Here is an 18369-nt window from a genome sequence, read left to right on the forward strand (position 1 = left end):
CGTGGCCGGGATGGGGCGAGGAAGCGGAAGTGACCGCAGAAGCGCTGGGCGGAGGTGCAAGATGGCGGCGGCGGCCTTAACTGGGGTGGTGGGGCCTGTTGTGCTGCGCGGACCGGGCGTCTGGGGCCGCTCTCGCATGAGGTGAGAGGGGTGAGACTGGAGGACTGACTGACGGGCAGAGAGAAAGAGGGACCGGGGCCAAGTGTGGGGAAAGGCCAGGACTGCCCGGCCCTGTCCCGGCCTCCTCGGGCGGGACTCTGACGGAGGCTCCGAGGGGCCCGGCCAGTGTCTGCAGCATCGCCCCCGGCCCTCGCGGCGCCGCCCTCGGGAATCTTCACCCTTCGGAGCCCGCCGGGCAGGCCATCGGACCAATCAGAGCCGTTTCCACCTGGAAGTGGGCACGTGGGAAAACAGGACCTTTCTGTGTGACCACGTGTCAGCCGCTGAGATTTAGGACTGGGAGAATTGTAAAGACCAAATAGTTCAACATTCCCCCCTGTTTAACGGAGGAGAAAACTGAGGCACGTGTGTCTAAAGTGACTTGTCCAGGGGCAGCTAAGTAGCACAGTGGATAGAGCACTGGCCCTGGTGTCAATAGGATCTGAGTTCAAACTTAACACGTAGTAGCCGTGTGACCCTGGGCAAGTCACTTAACCCCAGTTGCCTAAAAAATAAATAAAGTGACTTGCCCAAAGTCACTGTTTGGTAAAATTTAACGCCTCTATTTAGTTGCCCTTAAGATTAAGCTTCCCCGAAGACATGCAGTCCTTGATCAATATGCTACTTATCTTTTCCCATTAAAAACCTCGGTGAGTCCAGAAGGACCCTGACCCGGTTCAGATACAAAGATAAGACACAGTACCCTAGCTTCTACCAGAGTGTTTCCTCAATACGTCCTGTGTTTTCCTATCCCTTGCCATTATGTATGTAGTTATTTCAGCCTAAAATGTCCTTCCTATGTCTTTCAGAAGGAATCGTAATACTGTTTTGCGTGCAATCCTCTATAAACGACCTCTGTTCCCCATTCTCTAAGCTGGAAATAGCCTCCTTCCACCTTCCAGATTGGGCACGAACCCATCTTCCTAAAATTCAGCTCAAAAGTTATCTCCTCCATGAAGCCCTTCCTTCATTTCTCTCAGATGATAGTGATTTCACCCATGTGGGACTTCATTTAGTATATGGTTCTGTACCTTTCCAGATTTTTTTCCAAATATTGTGCATTATTGTTATTGATGTATGTGATTTATTTATTACTTATATGTAAACTGTGTTATAGATCCTGTGATATTTAAGCTTTGTATCTCACATCACCTGGTTTAATATTATACACACAGTAGGTGGTTAATAAATGCATGTTGAATTAAATTGGACTTAGAAGAGTTTGACTAGATGATTCTTTAGGTTCCTTCCAGCTATAAAAAGGCTATGATTTCTTCTGTGTCACTTAGAGTAAATGACAGAGCTGGGCCTAACAATTCATGGTTATGTATAACTATACAAAATACTTTCTCCACACAGCTCTGAAAGAGTTAGTGTAAATGTATTCCCCTTTTACATATAAGGAAAACTGAGATTGTCAGGTGCTCATGCTCCTCTTTTAAATAATCACAGCCAGGATTACAACTTGGTTCTTCTGCGCCTTGCTTTCTGCTGCTTGTCCAGGAATTTAAGCTGAGTACAAATTGTTGTCATAAAAGTCTTCCTGTTTCTTCCTTGTCGCGCCCATCCCCGTTTTGTATCCTGCCTTACTTATGCTCACAGATGGTATTCCTACTGTTACTTATGAGGATAGTGTCTTCCTATGGCTGAAGAGCCAGTTGATTGATTAGTAGTTTTGTTTGTTTGTTTGTTTGGTGTTTTTGGCTAGGCAGTGGGGTTAAGTGACTTGCCCAGGGTCACTCAGCTAGTAAATGTGTGTCTGAGGTCGGATTTGAACTCGGGTCCTCCTGAATCCAGGACCGATGCTCTATCCACTGGGCCACCTACCTGCCCCTGACTAATAGTTTTTTCTTCCCCTTGTACTTGTGCTGTATTGTCTCTCTAAGTGAGTCATTGTTCACTCCTATACTTTGTGACTTGGATCAAGAATGGTGTTCCTTGGTGCAGTTCTGTAAGCCTTCTCTGATGCCTCCTGTGTGCCAAAAACTTTCAGATGCAGTCACTTCTGTAAGACTGTGCTGGTAACTAAGATAAAGAGAGCCAGCTGTCAGAGTTGATTGCTCTCCATCCATCTGGTTAAGCAACTTCTTTGGCAGGTAGGTTGGATCGCCCTCTTCTCCTGCAGAGCAGTAAAAGCTACAGATCTCTAGGCAAACCCATAAGAACATTGAACTAGAAACAGCCCTAGAGAGCTCCTTGCCCAGTGCCCTAACTTTTACAGAGGAGGAACCTGAGGTGTTGTTAAGTGACAACGACATAGCAGCAAGTTATCGACGCTGTGACTTACATCTAAGGTTTCTGACATCTAAACTGTTGTTCTTTTCACTATACTGCTTTCACCCTCAGGAATATCAGTTGACTTGAACTTAATCATACAGACTAGTGACTTAAATATTGGGGAAGAAATCTCACTACGTGTTGCTGGAGAGGAATGCAGTGGCTCCAGAATGCTTTTGATTTTTCATTGTACATGATGCCAGGATGTGGTCAGAATGTTTACTTGAAATGATAGGATCATAGCTGTAGAACTGGAAACAACTTCAGAGCCTGTCTAGGCCAGATCCCTTATTTTACAAATGAAGAAACTGAGATCTAAGGAAGTTAGTGACTTACCCAAGGTTACAGATTGTAAATGCCAAATGTGGCATCTGAATTGCTGTCCACCAACTCTAGAGCTAGTGCTTTTTCTAACATTCTAAGTTGCTTCAGTTTCCAGAGTGACCATAGCTGCTGCTCCTGAGCAGCCCTTCCATGATTTAAAGAAGCTACTGGAACCAAATGGTTCCTAGCCTCAGATCATAAATGACTTTTCAAACAAGTAATTTTGACTTCAGCTTTTGTGGCAATTAACACTAAACTACTGATAATGGCATCATCTGTTTTATACATTGTATAAAAAGCTTTGCCTTATTTCATCACAAATAGACTTTGTACAAACATGTCTGGAACCATATTTTAAAAATATACTTCAGTCTTTCAAGGTTCAGTCATTTTGTCAGTTTGGGAGCTCTTTCCACTGACCCTCTCAATTCCTCACAATTCTTTGGTTTAGTAGGTTCTGTTATTTGATTGTTAATACGGCCATAAAAATCACATTACAGTCACTGTGGTGATGAGCTTTTCCAAATTTAGGTAAGCACATGACAGTGTGTACACACACACACACACACACACACACACACACACACACACACACACACACACACACAGAGTCCATTACCAGGCCCACAAAGTTTTTGCAGCTTGGTAGAATGTGTCCGAGCTTTCACTTTGTTCACATAATTGTTGAGAGTATCGGGTCACTGCTATTCATGATGAAGCATTTGTGTAGAACTCAAAATGGTGGTTTTAAAACATATATATTATAACTATTGAAGTAAATAGGACTGCTAGACCCGCTAAGTTACAAATGGAGAAATTGAGACTAATAAATGGATTGCCTACTGACACATGGTTAGTCATTAAAACAGCAAGAACTAGAATTTGGATTTCTTAACTACCAATCTGATATTTTTTTCATAGGATTTGGAACTGAAGGAGATCTTCAAGGTCATCTAGTCCAACCTCATTTTGCAAACAAGGAAAATTAAGTCCAGAAAGTAAAGGGATACTAATAGTATGTGTCTGGGCAAGGAGTGATAAACATGGAATCTCAGAGCTGAAAACAACATCCAAAATCATCTGGTCAGTCTCTACCTACATAAGAATCCTCTCTACAGGATGTCAGTCTAGCAGAGATTAAGTACTTACTCCATGCAGGCACTGTGCTTTTCACTGGGAATGTAAAGACGAAAGGAAAATGGTTTCTGCCCTCCTGGGGCTTACATTGTTTCACAGGAAACAAGCTTATACACATATAAGTAGATGCAAATATATACAAAGTAAATAAAATATAAATTTAGGGGACTGGGGTTGGATCAGAATTGGTACTAGCAAGTCTTCAGGACTAGAGGGTGAGAGGATAAAATTAGGAAGAGCTTCATATAGAAGGTGGTGCTTGAGATGAACTTTGAAGGATGCTAGGGATTCTAAGAGGTGAGGAGGGGGTACATTCCTGGCATGGGACAGCTTGTGCAAAAGACCCAATATTCAGAAATTTAATGTTGTATGTGAAAAACAGGAAGCAGTTTAGGTGGGATGGTGAATTCATAAAAGAGAGTAATGTGAAATAAGGCTGGAAAGGTATAATAGAGCCAGGTTGTGGCAGACTTAAAAGCTAAATTGAGCCAAAATCACTGGAGCTTCAGCAGAGGGAATGACTTGGTCACAAGTTAGCTAGATGGCATAGTGGATAGAGTGCCAGGCCTAGAGCCAGGAAGACTCATCTTGTTGAGTTCAAATCTGGCCTCAGACACTTACTAGCTGTGTGACTCTAGGTAAGTCCCTTTACCCTGTTTGCCTCAGTTCCTCATCTATAAAATGAGCTTGTGAAGGAAATGGCAAACCACTCCAATATCTTTGCCAAGAAAACCCCAAATGGGGGTCCGGAAGAGTTAGACATGGCTGAAAAATAACAGAACAACAAAAATGTTATTTTCAGCTCTGAGATTCCATGTTTATCACTCCTTGCCCAGACACGTAGTACTTGTGTCCCTTTCCTTTCTGGACTTAATTTTCCTCATCTGCAAAATGAGGCGGTTGGACTAGATGATGTCAAAGATCTCCTTCAGGTCCAAATCTTGGTCAGGTAAGAGAGAGGGCTTCCCTCCGTCTACTCTCTCTGTACTCCATACAGCTGCCAGAATGACAGTTCTAAAGCGTCACTGTGACCGTGTCTGCTGTCACTCAGCTGTGTCTGACTCATGAATCCATGTAGGGTTTTCTTGACAAAGATACTGGAGTGGTTTGCCGTTTAAAAAGCACTTTCTCTACAAAGCACTGAGGTAATTTGTACAGGCACCATTCCTTTATGTGGGTGAGGAAACACAGGTTTAGAGATGTGGATTGACTTGCTCGTGGTCATATTCTTAAGTGCTAGAGCTGGGATTTAAAATAAGGTTTCCTGATTCCTGGTCTAAAGCTCATTCCCTTAGGATACAGGAATGTTTGTAATATTCTTTAGAAAGGAAAATCTTTGTCATGTAGATATTATCTGCATAAAGGTGACTATCACTGGTTATTTGTAATATCATAAGTGACTACTGTTTTAATTGAGCATGCATCCCTGCTTTAGGTTTGGACTGACTGCATACAGACGGTTTAGTAGTGGCAGTGCGTACCCCAACATTCCTCTCTCTTCTCCCTTACCTGGAGTTCCCAAACCTGTTTTTGCAACAGTTGATGGACAGGAAAAATTTGAAACAAAAGTCACTACACTGGAGAATGGACTTCGTGTGGCATCCCAAAATAAATTTGGACAATTTTGTACAGTAGGAGGTAAGTACATTTGCTGGTCAATGGCCAGTTATTTGTCTTATTTAGTTTGTACGTAAGTGTCTTCTAGTAAATAGTTAATTGTATAGAGTATATACCTTATTTACTGGACATAGTAAAAATGGAAAGAGTTGTTTGATTTAGGCATAGTTAAAGTCATTAATTAGGAAATTTTTTCTCTTTTCTTTCTATAAATTCTAGTTTAAATTGTTAATTTTCTCCTTTTTTTGCTATCAGTTCTGATTAACTCAGGATCAAGACATGAAGCAAAATATGTTGGTGGAATTGCTCACTTTTTGGAAAAACTGGCATTTTCGGTCAGTATCTGGATTGTAATTTGGGAGAATGTGCTTGTAGAGGGTCTGGCTATCAAGGCCTCTTCACCTCTTGCCTTGATTATTGCAATAGCTTCTTACTGTTGTTCGTGCTTTAGGTCTCTTCTCTCTCTAGTTCCTCCTAAACACAGCTGCCAAAGTGATTTTCCCAAAGTATAAGTTTGATTATATCGTTTCCCTACTCATTTAATTCCAGTGGCCCCCTGTTGCCTCAAATATAAGTTCATCTATTTGGCTTTTAAAACTCTTCACAACATGGACCCTGACCTACCTTTCTTATCTTAATGTACGTTATTCTCCTTTCCACATTCTGTAGGCCATCCAAACTGGCTTTGCTGTGCCTCACACATGATGTATTATCTCCTGTGTCTCTGCCTCTGCACTCACTGTCCCCTGTGCCTGTAATCTACTCTCTTTATGTTGGCCTCTTAGAATTCCTGATTTCAGTTCAAAACTGCTCAAGTACTACATTCTGCATGAAGCTTTCCTTGGTTACTCCCAGCTGCTAGTTCTCCCTAGCCTTCCAAAATTATGTAGTATTCATTTTGTATGTTGTTTGGATATACTTAAGTATGTTCTTGTTGTCTTCCTTAGAATTTGAGGGCAGGAATTTTCATTTTTGTCTTTGTATCCCCGAGGCCTGCCACAAAACTTACTGTATAGTGGGCACTTAGTAATAAACACTTACTGTTTGGTTGATTATAAAGCCAAACTGTAATAACAGTAAAGAAGCAGATATTGATGGCTATGAACAACTTTGGCCAAGTAGGAAGGATATATTTGGACATAATTTTCATCTCAGTAAAGCAAGCCAAAGGAAATCAGTAAAGAAGCCAAATTAAATCACTGAATTAATACACAAAAAAAGATGAAGCAGTTTAGCTGGAGATACTTATTTTCCTTTCTAGAGGTTTCATTATTTTTATGTGCTTTGAAATTAAAAGTAGATTGTTTTTAAAAATATGAACTCACAAGAAATTTTTTTCCCCTAGTCTACTGCCAGGTTTGGCAGCAAAGATGAAATTCTTCTTACTTTGGAAAAGCATGGGGGAATTTGTGACTGCCAGACATCAAGGTATGTCAGTTACGGCCTAAAATAATTTTTTAAAAGAATTTCTTCTCAACACAGCTTGTTTTTTTTTAAAAAAACATAATTATCACTTCCCAGCTGTTCCCCAGACAAACATTCCCTTCAAAGCACTTTCCCTGAAAGGTGCTAAGTAGAATTGCCTGGTAGCAGGTCATACATATGTTTCTTTACTTTTGTAGTTTGCTGATTGTTAATAGAAAGGTCAGCTGCTTTAAATAATGCTTAGTTTCATCTTAGACAGTGATCATAGGATCATAGATTTAGAGCTAGATGAGACTGCAAGAAGTTGTGACTGTGATCATCATTCAGAACCACATATAAGGTTCTTCTTTGTATAGAACTCTTGAAGATATCACAAAGTTTTCAAAGTAATGTGGGGTAGACCCTGCCTAAGTTACAAGTTACGTGAGGTAGAAGAGAGAAAACAATAATACCATACATCTGTATGGTGGAATAGATCTATAGAATGTTATGTACTAGTGAGCACAAACAGAGTACAAAAGAGAAAGTTATAAAGTGGTTATCAATGTATCAAAATCAGTTTTTCTTGACTCATACCTTCAGTGACTCCCAACTGCCTGCATGATAAAATTTATGCTCAAAACTGAGCACTCATATTCAAGTCCTTTCAAAATTTGGCTTCTTCCATTCCAGCTTCACTTCTGCATTGTAACATGAACTTTATACTCAGCCAGATTTGTCAGTTCTCCGACTCCTCAACCACTCCAGGTTCCTTCATTGCTATGGCTTGCATTTCTTCTCTGTCCCCTCCACTTAGCACCTAGTACGTGTTCTCCATAAATTTTAACCAATGAATTTTTAAGGTACAGAATGAAAACATCTTAGTTGATGGAAGGAACTAGAATGTGCCAGTGTTCTTAAAAATACTGTCAATATTTATTGACTCCTTTAAGTTTTGACCTAATAAGTAGTAACTTTATTGCTGAGAATGAGACTCCTTCTGCAGAAATAGCTGATTTCCTCTAGGATGTTTCATCCTTAAGTGACAGAACCTAACAAGCTAAACATAACCGTCCAAATCCAAGTCATATTCTGATCATAAATTCTATGCAAAAATAATTTGTGGTTTTTCAGGGATACTACCATGTATGCAGTATCTGCTGATACAAAAGGACTGGATACCGTGGTTGGCTTATTAGCTGATGTAGTGTTGCAACCAAAGTTATCAGGTACGATTCTCTCATACTTCTTGAAGAGCCAAACAACGTCGATTTGTATGGTATCTGCTATTATACAGCATAGTATGAAAAAAGCCATTATTTTTATAGAGAAGGAAACAACATAGGCAGTGCCTTTATGCAAAAACTGCAAGCAAACCAGATGAAAAAAATTAATTTGTGATGTGATAATGGTTAGTAATGGAATAGTTCCTTTGGTTTTATTAATTAGTAAATAGATCTATTTGTTGGTTTTTAGTGAAATCTAACTTTTTTATTTAAAAAGCTATTGAAGCTGTTTTTGCATACTATGACTGAGGTGTGACCACAGTATTCAGTTTGATCTTGGCTCTAAAACCTTTCTTAAGACTTCTCTTCCTAGTTGTAGATAGATTCTGCTCATTTTTGGTGGAAGAGGTTTCCATAGCACTGAAACCGTAGATCCTTAATATGTTGACAAGATTGATCCTGTTGCTGCTATTACTTAATTATGCACAGCACTTTAAAGGACTTTCCCGTTCATCATTTTACATAAGTCTTCGATAATCCCATGAGGTAGGCTATGTAGGTAATATCATGACATTACAAATGAGGAAAGTGAGGTAGAAAGAAGTTGACTTGCTCATGGTCATATAGATAGGTAGGGACAGAGCTAGAAGTAGAATCTGTCCCAGTTCACTGCTATTCCTCTGATACCACAGGCTAATCTGTGTCTGGAGCACATAGGAATGTAGTTGGAGAGCCCAGAAATTAAGTAACGTGTGATTTGACTGCTCTTAATGCTATGTTTTTTTGTATGAATGATTCAGCTTCTTACACTTTATGCCTTTTATTGGATTTAGAATAGTGGCTCTTATGCTTTGAATTCTTTGTGTTTTTGTAGATGAAGAAATTGATATGACTCGAATGGCTGTCCAGTTTGAATTAGAGGACCTAAATATGAGGCCTGATCCAGAGCCACTTCTCACAGAGATGATTCATGAGGTAAGATAAGCCACAGAGGGTTAGACCTATCATCCATATGGCCTGTACTCTTTCTGTTGTTAGCACCAAAGAAAAGTTTGATAGTTTATGCCTGTGATTTCATCCATACAAGTTAACCCATTACAGATCTATTATCTATGGAAGAAATCAAAATTTCCTTGAAATTAAGTTATACAACTTCTTGTATAAAAAGATTAAGGACTTCGCTTTATATGTCCTTAAAACAGCTTCCTTCAAAAACATTTTAACGTTTTCATCTGGAGGAGTACATTCAGTCATTATATTAATAACACATGCTTCTACCAAAAACTAACTCAGATGCTTCATCATGGTATGAAATGGAGTTTTCAGAAATTATTGCAGTTAAGTACAAGCTTTGAAAGATTCTTTGAAGCTAAAAGGGCTTCAAATACAGGCCTTCTGGTAGAATGTGTGTGTGTCTGTCACGTAAGGACCAGCCTACCTAAACTTAGAGAACATCATCACCTGAAGGTTGATCACTAGATAATCAGTGTTTTTTGGCCACAAAAACCCATGAAGACTGTCTCCTGTGTTACCATAACATGTCTTAGCATTGAAGGGTTATGACTCACATAGATGAAAGGAGTCTTATGCTGTCATGGATTCTTGAAATATTAACTATACATAAGTAGGTGATTACTCTTTGTTAGGTAGACTTCAAAAACTCTTCTAAATATATCTGATATACTAGAAATAGCCAGAGGATGCTGTACATATAATGTTTTCTCAAATGCATTGTAATGATAAAAGTCAGAAAAGGGTTAAAGTTTATTTTGACATTTTGGCAGACAAAAAGCTCTGATTCCTATTCAGTTCCTCATGCCTCTCTTCTCTTATCAGGCTGCATACAGGGAAAATACAGTGGGCCTCCACCGTTTCTGTCCAACAGAAAATATTCCCAAAATTGATCGAAAAGTACTCCATTCATACCTGAGAAACTACTATACTCCTGACCGGATGGTACTGGCTGGTGTAGGGATAGAACATGAACAATTAGTGGAGTGTGCCAGAAAATATCTCCTTGGAATAAATCCAGTTTGGAGTAGTGGGCAGGCCAAGGATGTTGACAGATCTGTTGCACAGTATACTGGAGGGATTATCAAGGTAATGCCAAAGTGAACTATCAACTATTTTGTGGCATCACAAAACCTTTAAATTGCATTCTGATCTAAGTTACTTTTTAAGGTTTATTGCTAAAAGTTTGAAAAGTAAGAGGTGGTGAACTATAAGGACAGATTGTTGCATTCATTCTTATACTCAGTCACTGCTGAATATTATAACAATTATTTTGCTAAACTTTTTCTTGATTATAGGAGATGGTTTAATTCTAAGGAAGGAGATAGGGGGAAGTAGATCCAGAAATAACTGTAATATAAAAACGAAAGGTATCAGTAAAACTTAGGAAATTTTTTCAAAGGAATTAAAAATTAGATACCACCTTTGGAAGGGAATTTTACTCAGTATTGAAATTGGTTACAGACACGTGGAATACTTCCATGCAGTATTGGTGGCTAAACTACTATTGCTACTTACATATATATATAGCATTTTATGAAGGACTTTCATATTTGTCCTAAACCTGTGATGTGGACAGGGTTTTACAAATGAGAGAACAGGTTAGACAGCTATTCAGTGTTCAGGTGACCTTAGAACCTGGGTCTTTTAATCTGTAATTCAGGATTTTTTCCATCATACTGTTATATTGCTGATAAGTCTTTAAAAGTTTTAAAGTTTAATCTAGATGTATTTACTGAAATTGGAGGAGTCAGCTGCAGCATCATGGCTAAAAAACCATTTCAACTTGGGTCTATTTGAAGAGGCTCAGATGACGAACATTGTCTTTGCCACCTGTTGTTTGTAAGACCTAGTTGTTATTAAGGCATACTTTATTCATTTGTACTTGTGTTCCTCACAGATAGAAAGAGACATGTCAGATGTGAGTCTAGGGCCCACACCAATCCCTGAACTCACACATATCATGATAGGACTTGAGAGCTGTTCTTTTTTGGTAAGTGTTAAGAAAAACTATGCCTAAATTTGTGTTGCCAAATGTTTAATCCACTCACTAATTTGATTCTTTTTCTCCAATCTCCTGCAGGAGGAAGATTTCATCCCTTTTGCAGTGCTAAACATGATGATGGGAGGAGGAGGTTCTTTTTCAGCTGGTGGACCAGGAAAGGGAATGTTTACCAGACTCTATCTCAATGTGTTGAACAGGTTGGTGGGAATCTTAGAAAAAGTTTTTCTCAGAGTTATTAAGCCAAAGTGAATGATTGCATTTTAGGACACTGATTTTTTTTACCTTGGAGATTTTATTTTCTTCACATGTACATTTTGTGTTTGACAAGAAAAGCAACACTCACATTAAAATTTGGGTTTCTGTTTATAGGCACCATTGGATGTATAATGCAACCTCCTATCACCACAGTTATGAAGATACAGGTCTCTTATGTATTCATGCTAGTGCTGATCCTAGACAGGTAAATGAGGTGGCTCATTTTTCATTTCTAAAGCTTAATAAAGCCTTGGAGGTTCAACATCTTACTAATTTTTGTTAGTTTAATTTAGTCAGCCACAGTCATTATATTATTAAAGTACATTATTCAGTACTTAATATGACCTACCTGCAGCTTTCCTAGGGAGTCCCTTAGAAATATAGCAAAGCAGCTGTGTTGTAAGGGAAAGAACACTGGACTTGGAAATTAAAAGACTTATACTTAATTCTCAGCTCTACCATTTATTAGCTTTGTGACCTTGGGCAAATTACTTAACTTCATTGTGCTTTATTATCTTCATACGTAAGATGAAGTTGATAATATATGAAGAGTGCATATGTGTCTGTGTACGTGCACACACATATCTTATAAGGTAGATTGATTATCATATGAGATCATGTATTTTGGCAAAGTGCTTTGTAAACTGAAGTACTGTACAAATGTTAGTTATCATACAGTGAAAAGTTAAACTGTTAGATTGCATTTAGGGATGTTATTAAGATTATTTAACTACTTAAGAATAAACCATTACTTTCTAATTATTATTTCCAACATCACGTTTTTCTTTTTAGGTTCGAGAAATGGTGGAAATCATTACAAGGGAATTTATTTTAATGGGTGGAGCTGTGGGTGAGGTAAGTTATGCTTTTCTCTATATCCTGTGATTGGAGGAGTCAGCTACAACATCATGGCTATTAGAATAACACTGAAGGCGAAGAAACGGTTCTCACTACTCAAACACATGTTGCTTATTTTTAATATTAAATGTAAATAAGGTGTAGGTAGCAAAGAGGATGAAGTACAGTTAGAATATGAGACTCATGGTTATACATAATTTGGGGTTAGAAAATAAAATTCACCTTACTAGTATTTATTTTTAACTCAGTTTATTTGCTTAAAACTGAAAAATAGAATACCTCTTTGTACATAATCTCACTGAAACATAAACTAGAAAACATGATTTTACTTGTAAAAATTCATAGAACAGAAAATCAATAAAAAAAACAGCTGTAGTATATTGAACTACTGTTTTTCCTGAGGATTTTGATAGCTTCCTGGGAGAATCTTTTCTAACCTGTCGCCTTTCGTATGCCCCAAATTGCCTGCCTGAAGCTTTTATACTAAAGAAAGAAAGCTTTTAAATCCTTCTGAAAAGATGATATAAACATGCAAATTGTAGTCATAAAAGGGACAATCCTTGATATTTTGTAACTTGTCATAGACTCAAGATATTGAGCAATCTTGAACCTAATTTTACTTCTAACAGAAAAGCTAGAAATTGAAGACAGTAAGTCAGCTCTGTGCCCCATCATTTAACCACCTGCCTCTTATCCCCATAGTGCACCTTGATCTCAGACACTTAGGAAAACAGCATAGAGAAAACAAGACAAATTTTGCATCTGATAAATGAAAGTTTGCCCCTTCACTTGCCTATTTGGGAAAAAACCTTCATGGTTACATGAGTTCTTTGAAAGGTAATGATCCAGCTATTTTTGAGTAACTCAACCTAATAAATATCCATTAAGAACTTGTATACAAGCATTATGATAGGCACTTTGGATACAAGTACAAAATAAAAATGGTCCCTGTCTTTGGTGAACCTTCATTCTACTAAGGAAATAAAACACATAAACATATAAGTAAATAAGGTGACTTCAGGAGGGAGAGCACTAACAGTTGGGGGATAAGGAAAGGCTTCACATAGGAGGGAGGTATGTAAGACGATTTCAAAGAGGTGGAGTTAAGATGTGAGTGTACTCTAGTCACAGAGGATGGACAGTCTGTTCAAAGATGGAGACAGGAAATCGACTGTAAGAGAACTGCTAGTTTACCTGGAGCATAAAAGTGTGTGAAGGAGAGTGATATGAAAGGTAGATTGGACTTAGATGGTGAAGGGCTTTAAATGCCATAGACAATGAAATAATATCAATACTTAAACATGTAGGCACCAAATGGCTTAGCATCCATATTCTCAAAGGAAAAGTTAAATAAGTTATAGGAGAAAATAGAAATAGACAGTAAAACTATACTAATGGAAGACCTTGAAGTTTCCTTCTCAGAACTAGATAAATCTAACCATAAAATAAACACAAAAACTTAAGGAGATAAAAAATTTTCAGAAATGTTAGATATGATAGACCTCTGGAGAAAACTGAGTTAGAAAAAAATAACAGTTCATTTGGAAGAACAAATTGTGAGGAATTTCAAAGAGACTAGGGAGAAAAGATATAAAGGAAGAAGATTCAGCAGTACCAGACCTTAAACTATATTATAAGGCAAAAGCATTGTTGAAGTGTAAAATTAATAATTTTTTCATTATTTTAAATTTAAAATTTCTTGTATAAATAAAACTAATATAGCCAGGAATAGAAGAAATGCAGAAAATTGGGAAAAGAACCTTCATAGACAATCTCTCAGATAGGATGTTACTGTGTTGGAATATTGCTAGGGTGTAGGAAATGATGAGTTGATTTATCCCATGTGGGGTCGAGACCCCCAGTTTAGGAAGGGGTTGAGAGTGGAAAAGGTTTAAGAAGCTCTGAGAGAAACCTGAAGGAAGATGCTATCCACCTTCAGAGAAAGAGATGACAAGTGGAAATATGCATAATACGGTCTTACATATATGTGTATGGGTGTATATGGGTATGCATATAAATATCTGTGTATATGTATACATACATACGTACATACACACACATACCTTTAATTGTAGCTTTCTTTAGGATGTGGAGTGAGGAGGGAGGGGGAAAAAGGTAAAAAAAAAAGCACAGCAGAGAACAAAAGAAAACATGGATTGAGGCAAAGAAAAAGTGGATAGCTTTGAAAACAATATGTATAGTATTATATAGGTTTTCTTGAAATGAAAATTTATTGTTTTATATTGAATCCTCTTATATTCTGCTGTATACATGGAATTTTTTTTCCTTTTTTAGTTTTGTTTTAAGTTTAAAATGAATTAAAAAATTACAAGAGAAAGAAAAATTTTCCATGTAATTGAGAAAAAAATTAAATTAAAAAAAATTTTTTAATAGTTCAGCTCAAAGATGATGAGAATCATAGCTAGGGGACCCTGTATGGATTGAGGGAAGGAGACAAATGAGAAGTTTATTACTGAGGGAGAATTGACCAGACATGGCAGCTAATTGGATATATAGAGAGTAAAAGAGAGAAAAGAGTTGAATCAAATGACTTTTGAGGTTGTAAATTTGGGTGACTGGGAGAATGGTGGTGTTCTCAATTCAGCCAAGTTTGGAAGATGGTAACAGGTTTGGAGGGAAGGTAATTTACTTGTATTTTAGATGTGTTGTGTGTGAGATGCCACTAGGACATCCAAGTATAGATATCTAGCAACTAACTGGTAAGTTACAGAGTTACAGAGAGTAGGGCTGGATGTATAGATTTGGGAGTCATCTGCAGCTGGATGACAGTTGAAACTATGGGGTCTGATGGATTACTAAGAGGAAGAAAAAGAGAGACTAGGGTAGAGGTGCCCACATTTAGTAGATAGAACACAAATGATGATCTAGCCAAGAAGCTATGCAAGAGTAGTCAAAAAGGGAGGAAAGAGCAGTGGTATTGGAAGTTAAGGGAAGAGAAAGTGTCTAGGAGCTGAGGATAGTCAGCAGCAACAAAAACCATGCAGGAAATCAAGAGGGAAGAGAACTATGAAAAGCCATCAGATTTAGCAATTGAGATATCATACATAACCTTGGAGATAGAAGTTCCAGTGCAGTGGTATGGTTGGAAACCAGATTACAAGGGGTCAAGAAGTGAGTAGGAGGTGAAGACATCAAGACAAGATAAGTTTAAAACTATTTGTAGGAATTTGGCTGTGAAAGTAAAAAGTGACATAAGATAATATCTTAAGGGGATGACAGGGTCAAGTGAAAGGCTTTTAAAGGTTAGGGGAGACCTAGATGAACATGTTTGTATAGCAGCAGGGAAGGAGACAGTAGAAAAGGAAAGACTGAAGATAAGATGGAATCTTTTAAGTGGAAAGGAAACAAGGGGGATGACATTTAAGGTTTAGGATTATTGATTTAGAGCGGGGAAAGGACAACAGGCTGTGTAGTCCCATCCTCTCATCTTATAGATGAGGAAATGAGAATCCAGACAGGATAAGGAACTTGCCCACTTTGACATAGGAAGGAAATATCAGAGATGGGATTGTATCCTAGGTCCTCTAATTCCAGAGCAAGTACTTTTTCCACCATACCTCACTAGCACAACAGGAGGAGCTGATAGGTGGCCTTTGCACAGAAAAGAGATTTTATCAGAGACTGAGACAAAATAAGAGAATATGAGGATTTTGAGGGATAAAGTAGAAAAGAGGGGAGTCATGTATTCATTTTTCTTCTCAAAGTAGAAGGTGAGGTCTTCCCTCAGGTTGGAGGAGAAAAAAAGGAACTGCCATTACTGTTGCTTATGTCAGTGCCATAGACAACGATGGAAGATTAAAAGGAACGCCTTGCAGCACTGAGGACCTAATTGAAGTTAGATAACAAATTTTACTTACTGTAGTCTTTTAGCAGGTCATGAATACCAGTAGGAGTAAGGGTTAGAGATACTAGGATTCAGGATAGCATATATGGTTGAGCTGGTCAGCTGTAGGGTCAAGATTGTAAAGAGAGCAGAGTGAAGGCAGAGCAAACATGATAGATTATAAAAACAGGAAAAAGTAAAAGGACTTGAGGACAAGATGAGAGAACAGGTTTGGGGAGGAATGAGGCACAGAGGAAGATAGAAAAGTAGGAAGTCATGGTCAGAGGAAGAAATTCCAGAGTTCAGGTTATTATGGAGGCATTTTGGTATGGGTAATAATGAGAGTTAAGATATGGCAATATTTGATGTGGAATAAAGTTAAAAGTCATAGGAATTGAGACCATGATATTGGAGGAATGATCAGTGTCATAGTTCAAATGGACAAATATTATCAGAATTTGTTAAGGTGGGCTGGGGAGATCCTGTCTTGATTTTGTAAACGTGGGCATTGGTGAAATCAAATCAATCCCATGTTTTCCTGATTTTCAACTCAGGAAAACATTCCCATTTTCTGATGACTTTGCAATCCTTGTATATTCTCTATTGTAGACATAAATGAATAGACAAAGTCAATTGTATTCAGTATTGTTGATAAACTTTCATATGGCTCATATATTCATAAAATCTTGTGAAATGGTAATTTAAACATCTAGGTGGAGCTTGAGAGAGCCAAGACACAACTTATGTCCATGCTCATGATGAACCTAGAATCCAGACCTGTGATTTTTGAGGATGTAGGGAGGCAGGTGCTGGCAACAAACTCCAGAAAACTACCTCATGAATTGTGTGCTCTTATTCGTAAGTATTACATCTATATGTATGTTATGGTTGTAGCTCTGCTAACCCAAAGGATTATAACAGAGCCATTTTTGTCATACTGATTTCTCATTTGGCCTTCAAAAAAGGTACCTGCATGATTTTTCATCCTCACTCTCTAACATAAAACATTAGTGGAGCACCCACTATATGCAGAACTCATTGCCAGAGATCTTTATATCCTTTAAGTAGTTTATTAAGGAGACTGTTATCAGCCCATATGTCACCGAAGGCATTGAAGGTTGTTGCTTCAAGATGTTAAAAAACTTCATAACATATGTCTTAGCTTGATGCTAGGGATAGAATAGATGTGGTGGTGGTTGAGTCATTTCAGGGCAACCAGGATTAAGTGATTTGCTCAGAGTCAAACAGCTAGTAAGAGTCTGAAGCCAGATTTGAAATCAGGAAGATGAGTCTGTCTTCCTGACTTCAGGCCTAGCTGCCATGGGGTATAGGTAGGGTATTTTAATTAGAGCAGATGCTGAGCCACAAGAAAGAGCTCAGGCTGTCCCAAGTGGCCTAACCCTTCCTTATGGTTCCCTGTAGCACAAACACCTTTTAACTGCCTCTTAATCCAAGGGAATTCTCTCTTCTCCTAGTTAGGTCTTTGTGAACTCTCTCTTGTTTATTGTACTCAAAATGAATATAATCTTTAAAATAGCAGCTGTAGTTTAAGCAAAAGTACATTCAGAGCAAAGTAGTTTTCAAAATTCCTGTTTTTCTCTGTCCTAGGTAATGTGAAATCAGATGATATCAAGCGGGTAGCTACTAAAATGCTTCGGGGAAAACCTGCAGTAGCTGCCCTGGGAGACTTGACAGACCTGCCAACATATGAGCACATTGAAGCAGCACTAGCCAGTAAAGATGGACGGCTGCCCAGAATGTATAGACTTTTCCGATAAGGAATTGATAAAGCCTAAAACACCCTGAGAATCCGGGGGAGCATGTTTCTTATGTATTATTCTTGGGATTGTTGTAATTTAGTGCAAAAAAAGATGTTTAATTATATGGAATAAAACATACGGGACTGTTCTCCGGAATTAAATGAACTCCTAATTTAAACCTTTACAGACCACACAACTCCATTTTAACTCCCTCAAGATTAAGTATGATGGCCACTGGAATACATGTTTAACCACGTAAGTGCATAATGCTTTCTCTCTTTAAAGCAAAGAAGAGTTTGATAACAGCTAAAAATAATCTCCAGTGTTAAGAGATGGATCTTGTTCTTTCAAATGATATGCAGGATCTGTTTTTGAGATTGATGTCCTAAATTGGGTAAGAAGAATGTGGGTTTTATCCAGTCTAATGGGTCTGTGTGATGATAATATGGGGTAGTTTTTCCTTCTACCTCACCGGAGATCTGTACAAACATA

The 18369-nt window shown here is 38.1% G+C and overlaps 1 protein-coding gene across 2 annotated transcripts; it reads left to right on the plus strand.

Annotated features, from left to right (window-relative positions):
- The first annotated feature begins 10 nt into the window (after nt 1-10).
- PMPCA (peptidase, mitochondrial processing subunit alpha) lies at nt 11-18025 on the plus strand. 2 transcript variants are annotated; one of them, XM_020981892.2, is made up of 13 exons: nt 11-141; nt 5333-5535; nt 5770-5849; nt 6860-6942; nt 8053-8147; nt 9019-9119; nt 9981-10244; nt 11056-11148; nt 11239-11357; nt 11530-11620; nt 12208-12270; nt 16831-16975; nt 17726-18025. In XM_020981892.2, exons 1-13 carry the CDS (start codon nt 11-13, stop codon nt 17893-17895), a joined length of 1638 nt encoding a protein of 545 aa, XP_020837551.1. In that variant the 3' UTR covers nt 17896-18025. The 2 variants fall into 2 exon arrangements, with proteins under 2 accessions (XP_020837551.1, XP_020837552.1); XM_020981893.2 differs by lacking the exon at nt 11-141 and having other exon boundaries at nt 5446-5535; nt 6860-6946.
- Nucleotides 18026-18369: the final 344 nt, after the last annotated feature.

The sequence above is a fragment of the Phascolarctos cinereus genome, unplaced genomic scaffold, assembly GCF_003287225.1.
Source record: "Phascolarctos cinereus isolate Bilbo 61053 unplaced genomic scaffold, phaCin_HiC Scaffold_2;HRSCAF=192, whole genome shotgun sequence".
In the NCBI taxonomy this organism is placed as follows: domain Eukaryota; kingdom Metazoa; phylum Chordata; class Mammalia; order Diprotodontia; family Phascolarctidae; genus Phascolarctos; species Phascolarctos cinereus.

Coding starts and splice junctions, on each gene's coding strand:
- PMPCA (XM_020981892.2), top strand. CDS start 11: ATGGGGCGAGGAAGCGGAAGTGACCGCAGAAGCGCTGGGCGGAGGTGC. Junction 10,245..11,055: donor ATACTGGAGGGATTATCAAG/GTAATGCCAAAG, acceptor TGTTCCTCACAG/ATAGAAAGAGACATGTCAGA. Junction 11,149..11,238: donor TTGAGAGCTGTTCTTTTTTG/GTAAGTGTTAAG, acceptor AATCTCCTGCAG/GAGGAAGATTTCATCCCTTT.